Source organism: Setaria italica, chromosome I (genome assembly GCF_000263155.2).
Source record: "Setaria italica strain Yugu1 chromosome I, Setaria_italica_v2.0, whole genome shotgun sequence".
Lineage (NCBI taxonomy): Eukaryota > Viridiplantae > Streptophyta > Magnoliopsida > Poales > Poaceae > Setaria > Setaria italica.
The window spans coordinates 38,926,198-38,943,347 of NC_028450.1; the positions used below are offsets into that span (position 1 = coordinate 38,926,198).

General features: G+C 45.1%; 1 protein-coding gene across 2 annotated transcripts; it reads right to left on the reverse strand.

The window, feature by feature from the left end:
- Window positions 1-13,294: 13,294 nt before the first annotated feature.
- LOC101771532 lies at window positions 13,295-14,709 on the reverse strand. 2 transcript variants are annotated; one of them, XM_004953953.4, is made up of 2 exons: window positions 13,958-14,709; window positions 13,295-13,859 (listed from the first exon to the last, which is right to left on the reverse strand). In XM_004953953.4, the coding sequence occupies exons 1-2, from the start codon at window positions 14,444-14,446 to the stop codon at window positions 13,848-13,850; spliced, it is 501 nt and encodes a 166-aa protein (XP_004954010.1). In that variant the 5' UTR covers window positions 14,447-14,709; the 3' UTR covers window positions 13,295-13,847. The 2 variants fall into 2 exon arrangements, with proteins under 2 accessions (XP_004954010.1, XP_004954011.1); XM_004953954.4 differs by having other exon boundaries at window positions 13,295-13,856; window positions 13,958-14,708.
- Window positions 14,710-17,150: the final 2,441 nt, after the last annotated feature.

Below are 17,150 nucleotides of genomic sequence, written 5' to 3' on the forward strand. Positions count from 1 at the left end.
GTCTCAAAACCGGGGGTGAGTCACGCCTGCGGCGTGTGCAAGATGGTTTGACCGGTTTGGCCTCAAAACCAGGGGGTGAGTCCAGTGCAGCCGGACAGCGTCGAGTCGGAGGACATGTCGCACCATCGCAAAACTTGCGCCGAGATGAAGTGGAGTCGTGAAGGCGTCAGGTCCGTTCGATGTACCGATAAAAAGTTAGACAATTTTACCCCTGTATGGTATTTGAGTTGTATGCTTCATGTAAGGGTATTCTGCTTATTTTTTGGATGCATATAGATATATGAGAGTGGGCTGTTGGGGCAGCTACAGATCTCAGGATTCTCTTTGGTGGTGGGCTTCTCATTTTGTTTGTGAGAGCCTTTGGGTGAGAGTGAGGGAGAGAGGTAAGGGATTTTTGATTTGATCTTTTTGCCATCCTAGCTTTGATTGTTCTTAGGAGTGACTTGTAACCGAACATGGTGGAGTAATCCAAAGATCAATTTCGTACCATCTTGTTCCATCCTCTTTGAATCTGAGAATTATTTTTTTCAGTATTTTTGGAGATATTTTTGGGGATTTTTGATTCTTCGCGTTTGGCTGCGAAATCCATGAGATTTGTTGGGGGCTTTTGTTGGTAGGACCCTTGTGAGCAACATTGACCTCCTCCAATCCCTCTCAGATTTGGCTCCATTTGGTTTTTCCCAAAACTCTTGCTCTCTTGTGATCTTGGCCAAGCATATGAAATTCATGGTGAAGTATTGATCTTCTTGGATAGATCTTTTGGACAAAGATTCACCATGTATATGTGAAGGTACAACTGAAGTTTTGTTCGTTTTGAACCCCGTCTGACTCAATTTCAAGTTTGATTTCATGGAGGTTTTCTTGAGCTCTTTGTGCTCCTCTCTAAATCCTTTGAACCTGGTGACCAATTCTTGGGCTTTTTTTAGTGATCCTTTGGGAATAGCCTTGGTATATTGTTGTGAGCCTACGATTCAAATTTTATGATTTTTGGAGGTTGTTTGATCAAGTTTTGGATTTTTCCAACTTCTTCACGCACGCTGTTTTTTGAGTTGCGGAAATTCCCGAGATTTTTATGTATTCTCTGGAGAATTTTCCAAAAGCTCCGTAGGTGTTGATTCTCCGGAGATTTGTGCGGATTCTTCGGAAGTTGTGGATTCTCCGGAGATTTTTGTAGAGTTTCCGTACTTTTGTGTTGGATTTCGAATCTCTTCTTCCGACACTTGCTTGGGCTCATTCTTGCTTCCGTTAGTCTCTAAATTGGTTCCTAGCACTATTTCCAGATCCATTAGCTCTTGCATAGCTAAAGAGATTTGATATTGCTAGAAGAGAAGTTTGTGGATTGGTTTGGGATTTTTAAGTTGAGGTTCTTTGAAAAATTTGAATTAGCTCCCATTCACCCCCCCTCAGTTGCCTATTCCGATCCTTCAGTTGGTATCAGAGCTTGGTTAAGGATCACACCATCTTAATCGGCTTTGTGATCCACGCGGCGACAAGGTAAAGGGCGCTTTTTCTTGCGGATTTGGTTTTAGTGATTTAAGCTTGCTTTCGACTAATCCTAACTGGTGCTTTGAGCTATGGCACCAAGTTCTTGTTCTATTGGTTGTTTATCCTTATGTGGTGCGATCGCATCCAAGGATGACTAGAAGTGGAGAAAGAAGTGTGATAAGCTGAACAAGGATGATGGAGCGATGGTGTTAATGCATCTTTTGCTAGAAGAGATGCCTCAAGAAGATGATCTTCGATACAACCTTCACAAGATGAGTAGAGGTAAACTCTCCCAAGGTATGATCGGTTTGATCACTCGCATTTATGCTCATGGCGAGACGATTGCTGAGCTTAAGAAAGATTTGGACATGTCTAGACTTGATAATGTGAATACTTCAACTTCATGCAAGTCTAGCTTACCTTTATCATGCAAATCTTGTGATGTTTTGCGCATTGAAAATAAGAAACTAAAAACAGATGTTTTTCTTAATGACAAGCAACTTGAGTCTCATAGAAGATTAATTGATGATCTCTCAATTGATACTAATGAATTGAACTATTCTCTTGATTGCTTGAAATCTGAAAATGAAATGTTGAAATGCAATGCCTCTATGCCATGTAAATCATGTGTTGTTTTGAACAATGATCTTGATAAGGCTAGAAATGAAATTGCTTTGTTGAAGGCAAATACGTCTTTACCATGTGTTTCTTGTACGTCTTTGCTTGCTGAAATTAATGAATTAAAATTGACTCACTCCACATGTGTAGATCAACTTGAGCATGCTAGGGCTGAAATTTGTTAAATGAAGTCTATGCCTTGTAGCATGTGCTCTCTGATTTTTGACGATGATGCTTGCCTTAATTCTTGTGATAATCATGATATCGTGCTTGATGTGAATGATGATGTTTGTTCATGCGGTCTTATTTGCACATCATGCATTGAATTGGAAAGTGAAGTTTTAGCTTTAAAGAAAATGTGCGATGATATGAGCACCAAGTTGGTTGAGCACAATGAGATGAGTGCAAACTTTGAAAAGGAAATTGAACTCTTGCGTTGTGGCGGAACCGCCCAAATTAACCTGACTAAAATGCATTTAAGTCGCCTGACATGCGTTATTGCACTTTAAGCAAGTTAACTTGGTCGACCGTCGGATTTCCTCCGATAAACCACGTAAACAGGATCGAGAAGCATTGCTCACGCGAGGGTGAGTAGCACAGAGATTACAACATTCCATCATGACAGCATAGTTCCACAATTTATTACATCAGAGTTTTTGGAAATTCAACCGAAAATTTTGCATGGTTCGAGGTCAAATTAAAACTAGCGGAAGCTTAAACGTCAATACAAGACATCATGACGGAGCCGATCATGACATCAAAAATTCCTTCCCTCGCCGTCCGAGGAAGGATCCCACTCGACGGTCCAGCCTGAAGGAAGCTGGGTCGGCCAAGTGGTACCAACTCCCAAGCTACTGACATTACCTGAAAAAGATTAGCCACAACAAGGCTGAGCAACTAATACTCAGCAAGACTGACCCGTCAGAAGGACACGACCGAGGCTTAGACATGCAAGGCTTTCTGGCTCTGGGGTTTTCTTGCCAAAAACGCCTAAAGTCAGTCCTTACTTTCAACATTTTAGCTCATGTTCTATGTTCTTTATCCTTTCTAGCTTAGCCACTTATACTAAACAAACATGGTTTCCAAGCAATTATTTGTCAACCATCAAGATTAAAATCATCATCATGTTCCATCTTTACTCAGTGCAGAATAGCGATCAAGTAGTCCCAAACTGTGAGAGGCAGACGAATCGATTCGAATTTATTAACCATGCATGGCAAACCTAATCTCACGACATCCGCGCACCACGAAGGGTCGCTTCATTTGTCAGCCGTCCCCATCGATCCCTTAGGCACGTGTCAGGGCCAACTTCCTTTGGCATGCAATGCTCCACAGTCCCGGCCTAATGCTGCACTGTGACCGCACTTGCACCCACATGATGCACCATGGGAACGACGTTCCAAGGACAGCCGGAAGGTATGCCACGCCCCAGTTCAATCAGGTACTAGGCTTCCCCATCCCATACTAGGTATGAGATTAGTACTTTCAAACAATTGATCACGAACGCCGACACGTTTCGACCTTAGTTCATTTTCATTTAGACAGACGGGGCAATCCACCAAGTATCCAACACCAGCCTGACCCCGTCCGTCGTCCTTATAGTTACGACAAACTGAAACATTCAACTCCTATAACTCGCGAGTGACAGGAAATCACTCGACTTTTACCGAAACCTATTAAGCAATGCAATTACTCGGCCTTAGCAACTAGTATTCAAAAACAAGGTACTAAGTTATGCATCTAAGGTTCCATTACAACTCCTCGAAACGTAAATGCGCAATCAAGTAATCAATAAGTGGCATGAAAGTAAAACAGGGGATTCATGCACCGGGGCTTGCCTTCAGAAAAAGCTTGCGGGTCCTCGGGGTCTTGCGCTGGTTCGGGCTCTCCTTCGCCGGGATACAGCTGTTCCTCGGCGGGGTCTTCTTCCGGTGCTGGATAAAGCTCGTACGTCCCGTCGGCGAGATTCAACTCTACACGGAATGCAATGCAGGGGTTAAACATTTTAGATGTTTACTTCGACACACTCATGTTTTGACACGGACGCTTGTAGCAAAGCTACAGAGAAGGTGGGAGAGGTCAACTTCTGTTGGTGGAGAGCAGGATGAGAGGGTCGGATTGAGGAAAACTTAGGGTCTGACCCTCAGGTTTAAGGAAAAACCGTACCGAGGTCCTCAGACTCAACACAGAGGAATCCCCGAAAACATTTCACCGATACCCTCGGGTCAAGGAAAAAGAATTACAACCGAGCCCTCGGGCGAGGCAGAGAAAGGGTCGGCGAACTTGGCGGGGTCGGGCGAGGCGAACGGGAAAAGGTCGGGCGAGACGAAAGGAAAAGGGGTCGGGCGAACTGAAACAGAGGGTCGGGCGAAACGAAAAAGGACAGGGGTCGGGCGAGACGGAAAGATAGGGGTCGGACGAACCAAACGGACAAGGGTCAGGCGAGACGGAAAGACAGGGGTCGGACGAACCGAACGGACAAGGGTCGGGCGTGACGGAAAGACAGGGAGGTTAAGTAGCTTACCTCCAGGTCTACTGGTGAAGCCTTGGGGTCGAGCAGGAGCAGGCTGGGGCGGGAAGGTTGTACACACGAAGGCTTGGGTGGCGGCAAGACTTCGACGGTGGTCCAGCGGCGACGGTGTTTCTAGTGGACACAAGCAAGCTCTAGCACCGCGCGGAGGAGCGGGCGGCTGGTGTGTTGGAAGGAGCGGCTTGCGGGTGGCGGCGATGTCGCCAGAGTGTGGTGGTGGCGCAAGGGGTGAGCTCCACGGAAGCTTAGCGGCGGCGCGGGAAGGAAGCGGTGGCTCAGAGGAGAAGGCAGGACGCAGAGGAGAAAGCGGCGGCGCAGGTGCAGGCGGTGGCAAGAGATGGCCTTGCCGGTGAGGGGGTCTCCTTTTATAGGGCCGGGGTGGCGCGGAGGGTCGAGGCGGGGCTCCGGTGGGGAAGGGATAAGGCCGGGAGCGGCGAGTGCTCGGGCGAGGCGGCCATTGGCCGTCGACGCCATTGGGCAGAAGAGGCGGAGCTCCGGATGGTCTTCGGCGGTGTTTGGCCTTGGGTGGCGCGTGTTTGGGGCTTCCGGTTTGTCGGGCGGGCGAGGCGGAAAGGCTACCGCGGGGGTTGGGCGAGCGGGCGGAGACGCGGGACGTCGGGGACCTCTCAGCTTTCTCGGCGAACGGGCGGAACCGGGTTGGCGGAGCAGAGCCGTGGCAGGCGGGAAGGCGACTTGCGCTCGGCCGGCGATTGGCTGGCCCTGCGCTTGCTCCGTCCTGTCGCGGGTGCGGGTTGGGCGCCGTGGCTCTCGTCCGGTCGCTGTCACGCTGGGGATAGGGCGACGGCAAGCTGCTGGTGGCCGGTGGCCACGCGGCGCGCGAGCGAACATGCCCAAGCGCGCGGGCGTCGAGGCTCCCCTCGGGCAGCAAGCCAGACCAGCTTTGGAGCGATCCTTCTCCGAATCTTTCAACACAACACCCGACACTCCCTTAAACAAACTTGTTCAACTCTGGTAGCTCTTCAAACTTTGTTTAAGGTGTCGGTTCAGATTGTGAAAGGATTCAAAGATAAATCCGACCAAAGTTAGCCAAAAATCTGGAATTCCAGACTTAGGATTTCTAAGCATCCGGGGTGAGCTGACTGGTTTACCCCACTTTGACCGGGATTTTGAACAAGATCGGGTCCGATTTGGATCTGGGTCAGAGTAACAAAGCTGGAATACTCTTGAGGTACTACAACTTCTATTAAGGCTCTGACTCGAGTTCAGATAGGAAAACGGGAGATGAAAGCTTTGCGAAGATGGAGGAAACTCGAATTCCAGGACTTAAGAAATATTAGGGTCCTTTAGGAAGGTCGGCTTGGGTTGCTGTTTTGACTCCTTTCCACTCTGAATTAGACAAGGTGCTTTTAACAAAAGTTGTTGTAATCTAAAAGTTTTAAAACTCTTATTTGGGCAGAAACGTGAGTTTATATATAGAATTTCAAGCTTTAAAAACAAACTCCAAAAGAGAGCTTCTTAGGCTTAAAAAGGTTATTTCACTTCTTAACTTAGGGATTTCTCACTGGTTTAGAGTTAAAGCACTTAATTTAGGTAGAGTTGTTACATGCGTACCACATATGCTAAGTGCATTGAAAAGGAGATGGATAATTTGAGAAATGCTCCATGTTGTACTTGTGATCGCCTCAAATTTAAAAATGAGATTTTGACCACAAGATGCAAGAGTCTTTGTGCTAAGTCTTTTAATTCCCACAATTCTTGTAATTCCGATGTTGATATTTCCAAAATTGCTTCTTCTCAACCGGAGTTGGCTTCTTCTGTTGAGCGTGAGTCTTTGTACGGTAGTACTTGTGCTAGTGCTTTGGATAGCTCCTCTATAGCTACTCCTAAGTTTGTTGCTTCTTCCGGTACTGCCTAAGATAATTCAAATGGCAAGATTGTTTCTCGCATTTTTGGAACTCATACTCCCAAACTAAAATTCCATTGCACCTTTTGTAAGAAAGATTTGAGTTTTGCTTTCGTTGTGTCAAGCATGAGCGACGTGTGCATGCCAAAGCTTTTAGGAAGCCACGTAGCCTTTCCCATGGCACGTGTGATCCTAATGTGGGCACTAAGTCGAGTGGTGTTGTTGATACCTTTTGCTCTAAGTCCCAAGGAACTTCTCACTTGAATGAGAATGGTGATTTGTTCTCTCGAACCATGCCTCCAAATAGACCTTTGTACCATTGCTCTTATTGTGAGAAAGATGGGCATCAAGAGAGATTTTGCTATTGCCGTGCAAGACAAATGCAGCGAGCTCGTTCTTCTAGACCTTTGGTTGTTCATAGCCCTTCTCATGGCATGAACACTTGTGAGCCTAGTAAGAAGTCACATTGCATTGATGGGTTTTATGACTCCTTTTCTGGTGAGTTAGGTCATGCTTGTGGACATGATTCTAATTCTTCTTGTGTTGGTCCACAACATGGTTCTCATGGTGCTTGTGTTGGTTCTTCTCTTAAGACCTCGGAGGATCATTGCCTTTTTGCTAATGGTAGCACTCGTTCTTCCTCTCAAGTTGCTCCTTCGAGGCATGCTTCCAAGGGTGTTCCAAAATCTTCTCATTTGAACAAGCATTTGCATCATGCTAACCCACATGATAAGTTGAGTACATCTTTTACCCATGTGACCAAGTTTTGGATTCCCAAGTATATGCTTGCTAACCCTTTGGGATCCAAGACTCGGCCTTATTTGTCCCCTCATGTGTAGGTGCGGGGATGCGGGTGGACATGAGCTCGAAGGGACTTGATCTTTGCTTGAAGTGATCAAGATTTGATGGTTCTCCACACCGTTTGGATGGCCCTAAGAGGCTTTTGTACAGTGAGTTTTCCTTTCTTGTATATTACTCACTAGTGGACCTTTTGCATGTTTTATATTTGTATCATGCTGTGAATATACCATGGTAGGCTAGCCACCTTTTCAGGTTAGCATGTGTGATGTTCATGTATATCTTGTCATGCTAGCTTTGTAATATATCTTGGTGGATGATCCATATGAACATCGTGTCATGCTTTAACATAGGCTTCATATTGGGTATTGGCACGTTGTTCATTTGTATCATTTTAGCTTAGTATCTTGGTATGATCATCTGCACCTTGTTGACATGTTTGCTAGCTTAAACTTTTACTCATAAATGTGAAATCATGTTACAATACTTTAATTTCTCTTATTGGTATCATTATTGCATTGTATAGCATGAATTGAGCTTTATCTTGCTTTTGGGCTTGTCTTATATTTGGGTTGTATTTTGCTCCTTCATTTGGATTTTCTCATCCTTTTGATGGAAGTTGGAGCTTTTCTTTTGCCCCTTCTTTTTCTAGCTTTTCTTTTGCTAGGTGTGAGGGGGAGTTCAGCTTCATTCAAGGGGGAGTTTGTCCAAGGACTTGCTTTGGTTTTCAATATCCGCTTTTGATATTTAATTGGTATCGCATTTGATCTTTCAATTTGAGTTCATCTTCTTCAAGTGATATCAATTTTTGATCCTTCAATTGGTATCTTTTCTATGATACTTAATTGGGATCCTTGGCGGTTCTTTTTTTTGCCACGGAGCTTTTTCTAGATTGGTTTGACCCCTCATAAGCTTTCTTCATTTTGAGTTGAACCCCGTCTCTTTTAGCATTGCATTTGTATCATACTGCATCTTGTACACTTTGCACTAGATGAGCTTCCCATATATAACCTTAGAATTTCCTTATGCTATTTGTGAGCTAGTGCATTGGTTGGTGATTGTGTTAGCAATGTGCAGCATATGCTCTTGATGATATTGTCACATAACCATGTTGAGCTAAATGCTTTTCTGAATCAAATGTTAATCTTGAACAATGAATTCTGAAATGCTTATCACCCATGACTAGCTACCTGTTTATACATTGCTCTTGCTTGAATGCTAGCTCCATGTTTAGATTCTACCTAGAATTCATGTTCTTTTCAATTGGGTCTATGATTTAGGTATCATTGCAAATATTTAGCCCATGATGCATTCCTTGGAGAAGTATGGCTTCTTTGTACCGCAAAGGTACTTCATGTATACTTGTTTAATGTGAATGATGAAAAATGATGATAAGAAAAATTCAGTAATTCACCAATTTTTTGTGCTTGATGTTGATATTATTGCTTGCTTAGTTGTTACAAGATGTCTACTAAAAGTAGGCACTTGGTTTCAACAAGCTTTAAACATGACTTGTGATGTATATGTGGGTGTTTACAATGATCTCTTGTTGAGAATGCATCTTCCTTATATGAGCTCTGATGGCCTAGTTTACTTCTTGCTTGAGTGGTTCATGACTAGGTGCTTGCTCATGTGGTGATACTTTTATAAACTGCAAAACTTGACAACTTGCTTCGTCTTTTGCTTATATCATAATATCCTCTTGATGGCAATGCAATTGCTCTTTATGATCTACCTGCTTGTGCATTATCTCACTTGTAGCCTTTGTAAGTGCTTTGTGATATATTTGAGAAGCTTGGTAGGTTGCACACCCCATGTACCATGCATTCTGTGCTCCCATGCGAATCTTGATGTTTGCATTTAAGGGGGAGTCTTACATTTAATGGGGAGTTTTGCATTTGAGGAGGAGCATGCATTCTTCTACTCTTGTGCATGCATTTCATTGTGGCATGTTTTCAGGGGGAGTACATGTGTTCAGGGGGAGCTTGTGAGTTTTGTGCTCTCTTTTGCTCTTTTGTCGGTTGTGTTGAGCCTTTACCTCTTCTTGAGGAACTGACATTTGGTTTGAGCTTTCGATCATCATATGATTGGTATTGAGCCATTTCTGCGTCTTCTTGAGGGATCATGTGTTTTTGATCTTCACATGATTGGTGTTGAGCCATTTGTGCTTTTTCTAAAGGAATCATGTGTTCTTTGTCTCGGTTGTGTCGAGCCGTTGCCTATGTCTTTGGAGATTGAGATTTTTCCAAGTCGATTTGGCCTTTGTGATGCTTCCCATGCCGAGTGACTTTGATCATAGCTTTTACATGGCTTTCGATCACTTGAATGGGAGGTTGCCTAATTGGTTTCACAACTTGGCTTTTGTGGTTCTTCTCATCTCAAGTGACTTTGATCTTAGTTTTTACTTGGCTTTTGATCACTTGGATGAGATTTTCGAGTTTTGCCTCTCAAACCATTTCTTTGTGCTTACATGTTGTCAACACATTCATTAAGGGAGAGATTGAGAAATCAAGTTGATACGAACCTTAATTTGATTGTGATGAGCGTTTGACAAATGTTGAAATACGTTTGAAGGTTTTTTAGATTCATGAAGCTCTTGCGTATTTTGCTTGACTCTTTGGTTGTGTTAAATCTTTGCCCTTTTCTTTGGGAACCAAGAGTTTTTTTGTTTGGAGCTTGCATGATCCATTCTCATATCAAGCGGCCTTGTGTTTGCTTTTACTTGGCTTTTGGGCACTTGAATGAGTTCTCTTTTACTTTCAAATCATCTTTTGTCAATGCACTTATCAAAGGGGAGATTGAGAGACCAAGTTGAGAAGTTTCTTGTTCTATTTATGATGAGTGATTAACTGTATGATTTGACGCTTTACCGGTTGAGTCCATATGCCATATGTGCTTGATTATGCTAACGGCTAACTGGAGGTATTGTGTTGTGTATGTTGTGTATGTTGTGTTGTGGTGTGGTGTGTGTAAAATATATCTTGTGTGTTGTGTCTCTTGGCTTGTGATGTGCAGGTGTAGGATGCGACATGGCGGTCGACGGCTTAAGGTGAAGGTCAAGCGAAAGGTTCATGCCGATGTACTAGAGCTGTGAAGGATGGATACGAGTAGGTTTGGACCGAGGGACCCGGGGAGTATGGGCGGAGTCATGGGCGATCCACATGGTGCACGGAAGATCAAGAGTATACTGGGATGAAGACAGCGTCGGTCCAGTCAAGCGGGACGGAGGTGAGTCAAGTAGGCAGCCCTGGATCGGGAGCGAAAGACTTGGAGGCGTCGAAGGCTTGGCGGAGGCCGGACACTCGTTGACATCGGTGAGTCACTTTGTGTGTGGCGTGCAAGAGGGTTTGACCATTTTAGCCTCAAAATTGGGGGTGAGTCACGCCTGCGGGGTGTGCAAGAGGGTTTGACCAGTTTGGCCTCAAAATCGGGGGGGGGGGCGAGTCCGGTGCGGCCAGACAGCATCGAGAGGAGGATACGTGGCACCATTGCGAAAATTGCATCGAGGCGAAACGGAGTCGTGAAGGCGCTGGGTCAGTTCGATGTACCGATAAAAAGTTGGACGGTTTTACCCCTATGGGGTATTTGAGTTGTATGCTTCATATATAAAAGTGGGCTACTGGGGCAGCTACAGATCTCAGGAGTTTCTTTGGTGGTGAGCTTCTCATTTTATTTGTGAAAGTCTTTGGGTGAGAGAGAGGGACAGAGATGAGGGATTTTTGGATTTTTGATTTGATCTTTTTGCCATCCTAGCTTTGATTGTTCTTAGGAGTAACTTGTAACCGAACATGGTGGAGTAATCCAAAGATCAATTTCGTACTATCTTGTTCCATCCTCTTTGAATCTGAGAATTATTTTTTTTCAGTATTTTCGGAGATATTTTTGGGGATTTTTCATTCTTCGTGTTTGGCTGCGAAATCCGTGAGATTTGTTGGGGGCTTTTGTTGGTAGGACCCTTGTGAGCAACATTGAAGTGTTTCCCTCCTCCAATCCCTCTCAGATTTGGCTCCATTTGGTTTTCCCCAAAACTCTCTTTCTCTTGTGTTCTTGCCAAGTATACGAAATTCATGGTGAAGTCTTGATCTTCTTGGATATATCTTTTGGATAAAGATTCACCATGTATATGTGAAGCTACGGTTGAAGTTTCGTTCGTTTTAAACCCCGTTTGACTTAATTTCAAGTTTGAGTTCATGGAGTTTTTTTAGCTCTTTGTGCCCCTCTCCAAATACTTTGAATCTGGTAACCAATTCTTGGCCTTTTTGAAGTGAGCCTTTGGGAATAGCCTTGGTATTGTTCGCCTACGGTTCAAATTTCGTGATTTTTGGAGGTCGTTTTATCGAGTTTCAGATTCTTCACGCAGGCTGTTTTTGGAGTTGCGGAAATTCTGGAGATTTTTACGGATTCTCCGGAGAATTTTCCAGAAACTCCGTAGGTGCGGATTCTCCGGAGATTTTTTGCGGAGTTTTCGTACTTTTGTGTTGATTTTCGAATCTCTCATTTCGACACTTACTTGGGTTCATTCTTACTTCCGTTAGTTTCTAAATTGATTACTAGCATCATTTCTAGGTCCATTAGCTCTTACATAGCTAAAGGGACTTGATATTGTTAGAAGAGAGGTTTGTGGATTGGTTTGGGATTTAAACCGAGAGTTTTCGAAGAAATTTGAGTTGGCTCCCATTCACCCCTGCTCGTCCATCCCGATCCTTCACGAAGTTGCATTGTGACCAAAGTTCTCTTGACACAATCTGTTTCAAGCCCTTTTCGGTTCTATTATCCATCAGTGGCAGTAATGCCACTATGTTACCACGACCTGGAATTTTTGCATACTGGAGACGGGTGCATGCCAAGATATCCGGCGCGAGTTCCCTCAGGATTTGGCGATAGGGGCGTAGCTTCCACGTGATCCTGCCGTGGCAACAGTTTCCTAGTCCAGCTTCATAGGTAAGGGGGAATGCATTATTGCCTTCACCCCAAGGCCTATGCCTGACCAGATTAGAGGGAAAACAACACGGCTTCTCTCTCGTTATAATTGCTCTCGTCATGGATCGTTGCTGTTCCATGACGACACCATAGATTGTAGCACGCTTTTGGGGCGCTCTGTTGACGCGACACATCCTCCGTGACTCGTTATGGGGTCCCTTTGAACTCTTGTGCCCTACACCCCCTTGCCTTGCCAATGCCATCACAGGCAGGGGTGTTCAGTGTGTTCACTACACAGGTCGCGTGCTTGGTTGCTGTGCCAGCAGACAGGATAGCAGTAGTCGTGGTGGTAGAAAAACCATGCCATTTACCACCTCTTTTTCCTTCAGCTTGTTTGCATTGCACTCCATCACTAGTCCACTACACACTCTAAAGCATAGCCTCGATCTGAATGTAATGCCTAACCAACTGTACGCAAAGTGGCCTTGAGCATCATCTATAGGTCTATCATTTATGTAGATCTTGTGGTGGTTCATGCTTATCCTGTTATATGTCCACTATTGCCTAGGCGCCCGTACCGTCTGACGGCCGATAATGGAGACAAGGCGGCCATGAAATCCGCTAAAGGGACATCAGCGTTTGTTTGTTGACAGTCCTATTTGCCTGTAAAGATGGGAAAGTTGATCGAACATCACCATTGCATTGCATGCTCGCATCAATACAATAGTGCCGCGGCTGAATTGTATATCCTCTAGTTTTCTTCTTCTTTTTTGGAGCATCTAAAATAAACTTGGGTGGGCATGAATTTATTTTACTTGATTGGCCGCGAGGATTCGGTGGATCTGAAAGCATTGCAAGCATAGATGCAGCTGTGCATCCATGACAGGCTGCAGAGGACATTGTCGGGAGCGCGGCCCAGAGGAAAGATCGATCGATCACACTTCAAGTCCACTAGATTGGAAAAGATGGGGATCATTTTGGCCAGGAACAAAACAAAACAAAAATGATCATTATGCAGGCCAGGAGGGGCAGGGAGGCTTCCCTTCCTCCACTAGCTCTCGCTGTCACCTCACACATGCTCGCTCTGAAGCTCTTGTCCCTCTTTATATACTCGTCCAGCGGAGCAACGAGACAAAGGAGAGCACTGTTGATCCACACAGGGGCGGCCAGAAAGGCTCCATCACTGGTAACTACAGCCTCCTCACTTCACAGATCTGGCCACCTGGCAAATCTAATCATTGCACCATAAATTTCCCATCTACACAGCCACTTTGTACAGGGTGGAGAAAGCCAAGAACAAGTGAAAGAAAGAAAGAAGAAGAAGCAAAGACTGACCATGGATGGATCGAGTGAGCTAGTGGACAGCTTGCTAGAGATCGAGAGATCAGAGCACTTATGCAGGAAAAAATACACAATTTTTTTTGCTCTTTTCAACGGGCCATCTAGCACACAAGCAAACTCACAACAATCTACAAAACCTAGCCCATGGATGATGATGATGGTGACAAGCACAATTCAAGAGGTTGATCAACAGCATCAGGAAGGAGAGGGAGGACACAAAAGCTTCATGTGGAGTGCGTGGCTTTGTGCCCCATGCCTGTCTCTCGTCTTTCCCCATCGGTCACCTCACCATCATAGCTCCTGCTGCGTGAAGAAATTAAAACAAATCTGTGATGAGACAAGGTGTCGACCAGATTAAGCTCAGCTACGGGCGCATGCAGTGCAGGCAGGCGATGCCAAACCTGATTGGACGCGGCCATGTCGGCGGTGACCATATCGGCATCGGGGACGCCGCCCTTGTCCTCCTTGGCCGGGCCGTTGCCGCCGCCGCCGACGCAGAGCGCCTTCCGCAGGCCGAGCATCTCCCTCCACCGGCTGGATCCCTTGCCGGCGGCGGAGGCCCTCTCGTTGTCGTCGCCGCCGCGGAGCTCGTCGCGGAGCGTGGTGGGCGGGCGGCCGGCGAAGGCGCCGTTGTCCTTGAGGGGCAGGATTCTGCCCTTGGAGAAGAGCTGGTCCGCGGCCATCATGGGGTGGCTGCCCACCGAGAACTCGAAGTTGAGGTCCTCCTCCTGGCACCGCAGGCTCATCGCCCGGTTCTGCACCGGTGGCGGCGGCTCCACGGCGAAGTCGCTGGAGAAGGAGATGCGCGGGCCCAGCGCCGCCGCCGGCGGCTGCGGCCCGCCGCCGAACCCCGCCGCGCCGTCCGGGTTGTACATGTTGATGCACGCCATTATTATCCCGCGGTCGTGGCTCTGGCCTGACCTCCTCGCGCGCTTCTGCTCCCTCTCCTGCGCCTCCTCCTCCTCCTCCGCCTCCTCTTCCACCGTGAGCTGATGAGCTGAGCTGAGCTGAGCTTCGCGTGCAGCGCTGCAGGATGTGGTGGGGCGGCTTTTAAAAGGTGCTGTGGTGGTAGTGGTGGTGTGAGAGTGCGAACGGCAAGAACCAAGAAGAGAGACGGTGAACCGAATGGGCACTGTTTGGGCGCTGGCCGGTTAGTTTGGATGGTTTATATAAGGGAGGGGGCTTGGCGAAATGAGAGGCGTGGAGGTCTCCGGTGGATGGGCGATGCAATTGTTTAGCACCGCCGTGAGTAAACGGCGATGATTGAGATGCAGAGGCCAGAACGTGAGTAGTATTCCCTTTCCCCGTTGTTTAGTTACTGACAGTGTTCCGGCAGCAAGAACACTGTAATACTAGTGTTTACTCCCTCCGTTAGCCCACACGTATATCAAGATTCAAAGAGGTTTCTGAACTTGTCATGGAGTATCATGGAGTATCATGTAGATCTCTACACTCTCAAAATGCATTTTCAGGTGCATAAACTTATCTCAAGATGCCATCTAGATCCTTAAACTCTCAAAACACACTTTTAGATCCCTCAACTTGTCTCAGGGTGTCATCCAAGTCTTTAAACTCTCAAAGTGCATTTTAAGATCTCCAATCAAGCACCAAGCAACACATGCTTGATCACGTAGTTGTGAAGGCAACGAGCGAAGAGGTAGCATTTCTATCAGTGGTAGGTGACAAGATTTTTAAATGTATTTTGAGAGTTTAGGGATCCACATGAAACATGAGGACAAGTTTTTTTTTTGGGGGTTCTAAATATGCATTTTGAGAGTTTAGGGATCCATATGATACCTTGAGACAAGTTTGGGGACATGAAAATGTATTTTGAGAGTTTAGGAACCTGGATGACACCACGAGACAAGTTTAGTGATCGCCGATGTATTTTACTCATATTCAAACTTCACAATCTTTGACCAATAATTTAGCCAATAATTTTTTATTTTTGTAATGTAAACTTGATACGGTTGCATTTGTAATCAAACGTACTCTCCAATAATTATAAGTTTATAACCATAAATAATATAAGTAAGATAAATGAATGGTCAAAGTATAATTTGGGAGACCGTGTCATGTCATATCACGCCTTATAAATAGGAACGGAGGGAGTATATATTAAGATGATCGATCATTGGTCAATTGATGCTCCTAACCTGTGTAATTGACTTTTACATGACTGCCTCTCTTATGCTGGCTTCTACATACAACACTTTCTCTATCTGTCAGCTATATATATTTTTTATAATAATGAAAGTAAAACTCTCAAACTCAAAGTATCCTTTTGTTTCTAATATTTGTCCAATCCGCATACTAGATAGTTTAATGCTAACCTCCGTTTTAGAATACTTGGCAATTTTGACCAAATATGGTTACCAAGGCAATTCAACTTTTCAAGAATGAAATGACTAAAATGCCCTTACAAACCTATCTTTAAGTGTTTCTAGAACATCCTATAATATTTGCATGAGGGCAAAATGAGAAAGTGTTTCTTGGAAAACGTGAAGTGCCAAATATTTTAAAACAAATAAAGTGGTCAAAAGTGACAAGTATTTGGAAATGGAGGTTGCTACTAGAGTAATACATACAAAAATTCACCAATTTTGACGCTACAACTATATATCTAGCAATAAGAACAATAACGGCCCAATTTCATGAAACTATATGCAACTTTTGTGCCTTCTAGGTATACAAACTAGGCGAATGCAAAACGAAGTAGTATGAGGTAGATATAATTTAGCAGCATATTTGAGCAATAAATGAAAATAATACGGTGGTCACTGCATATTGAATACTACACGCATTACGTGAAGAGTACAGAGTGACCAGTTTGTGCCAGCTGATTATTGTTTTACAGTTCATGGTGGCTAAGCTTTTCCCGGGCATGTGGAGGAAAATGGAATGATTCCCAAACCTGCTCCGACCTTTTTTTTCCCTATCAACTTTGGGATAAGAAGGCTGGGTTGCCGGTCCGCAATCTCGAGGGATGGATCACACGTCTCCATACGGATCCGACGCATGGACGTACGTGGGGGGGAAGAATCGAGAGCGTCGGCGTCGTCACAAAAATATTCTCTCGTCTCCCTATATACAAAAAAGGGCAGCGTTGCTTGAATAGGTGGCAAGTGCTGGTGCTTGGTTTGACTACGGTCAAACTATATTTGTTCAGGCCTCCATGCATGTTCTTTGGCGATATTGCGAAGGTACATGCGGATTACAATCCAACTTGGTGGTTGGATAGATTGAATTCTGGTACTGCCTCTCAGTAGTTGCGCACGTGGATCTGGGCACCGTGAGCTGTAGTTTCTCCTTTTCTCGAACTGGTGCTTGTGCAGAGTCTGTTGTACTACAGTAATGGAGGACTGTGCATTTACCATTTTACCTTCGTGGCTTCATCTAACGCTGTTGTATTTTTTTTTTACTCTGGCAAGATAAAAAAAAAAGGCACGTACTGCAAGATGGAATTAGAAGTGGCGAGCAAACAATTAATACCAACTGAAACTGTGCCTTGTTAGGTTTCTCCTGCTTATTTTTAGCACCCATCACATCAAATATTTAGATGCTAATTAGGAGTATTAAACGTAGACTATTTAC

Bases quoted from the DNA above. Each gene is read 5' to 3' on its own strand.
- LOC101771532 (XM_004953953.4), bottom strand. From the start codon at position 14,446: ATGGCGTGCATCAACATGTACAACCCGGACGGCGCGGCGGGGTTCGGC.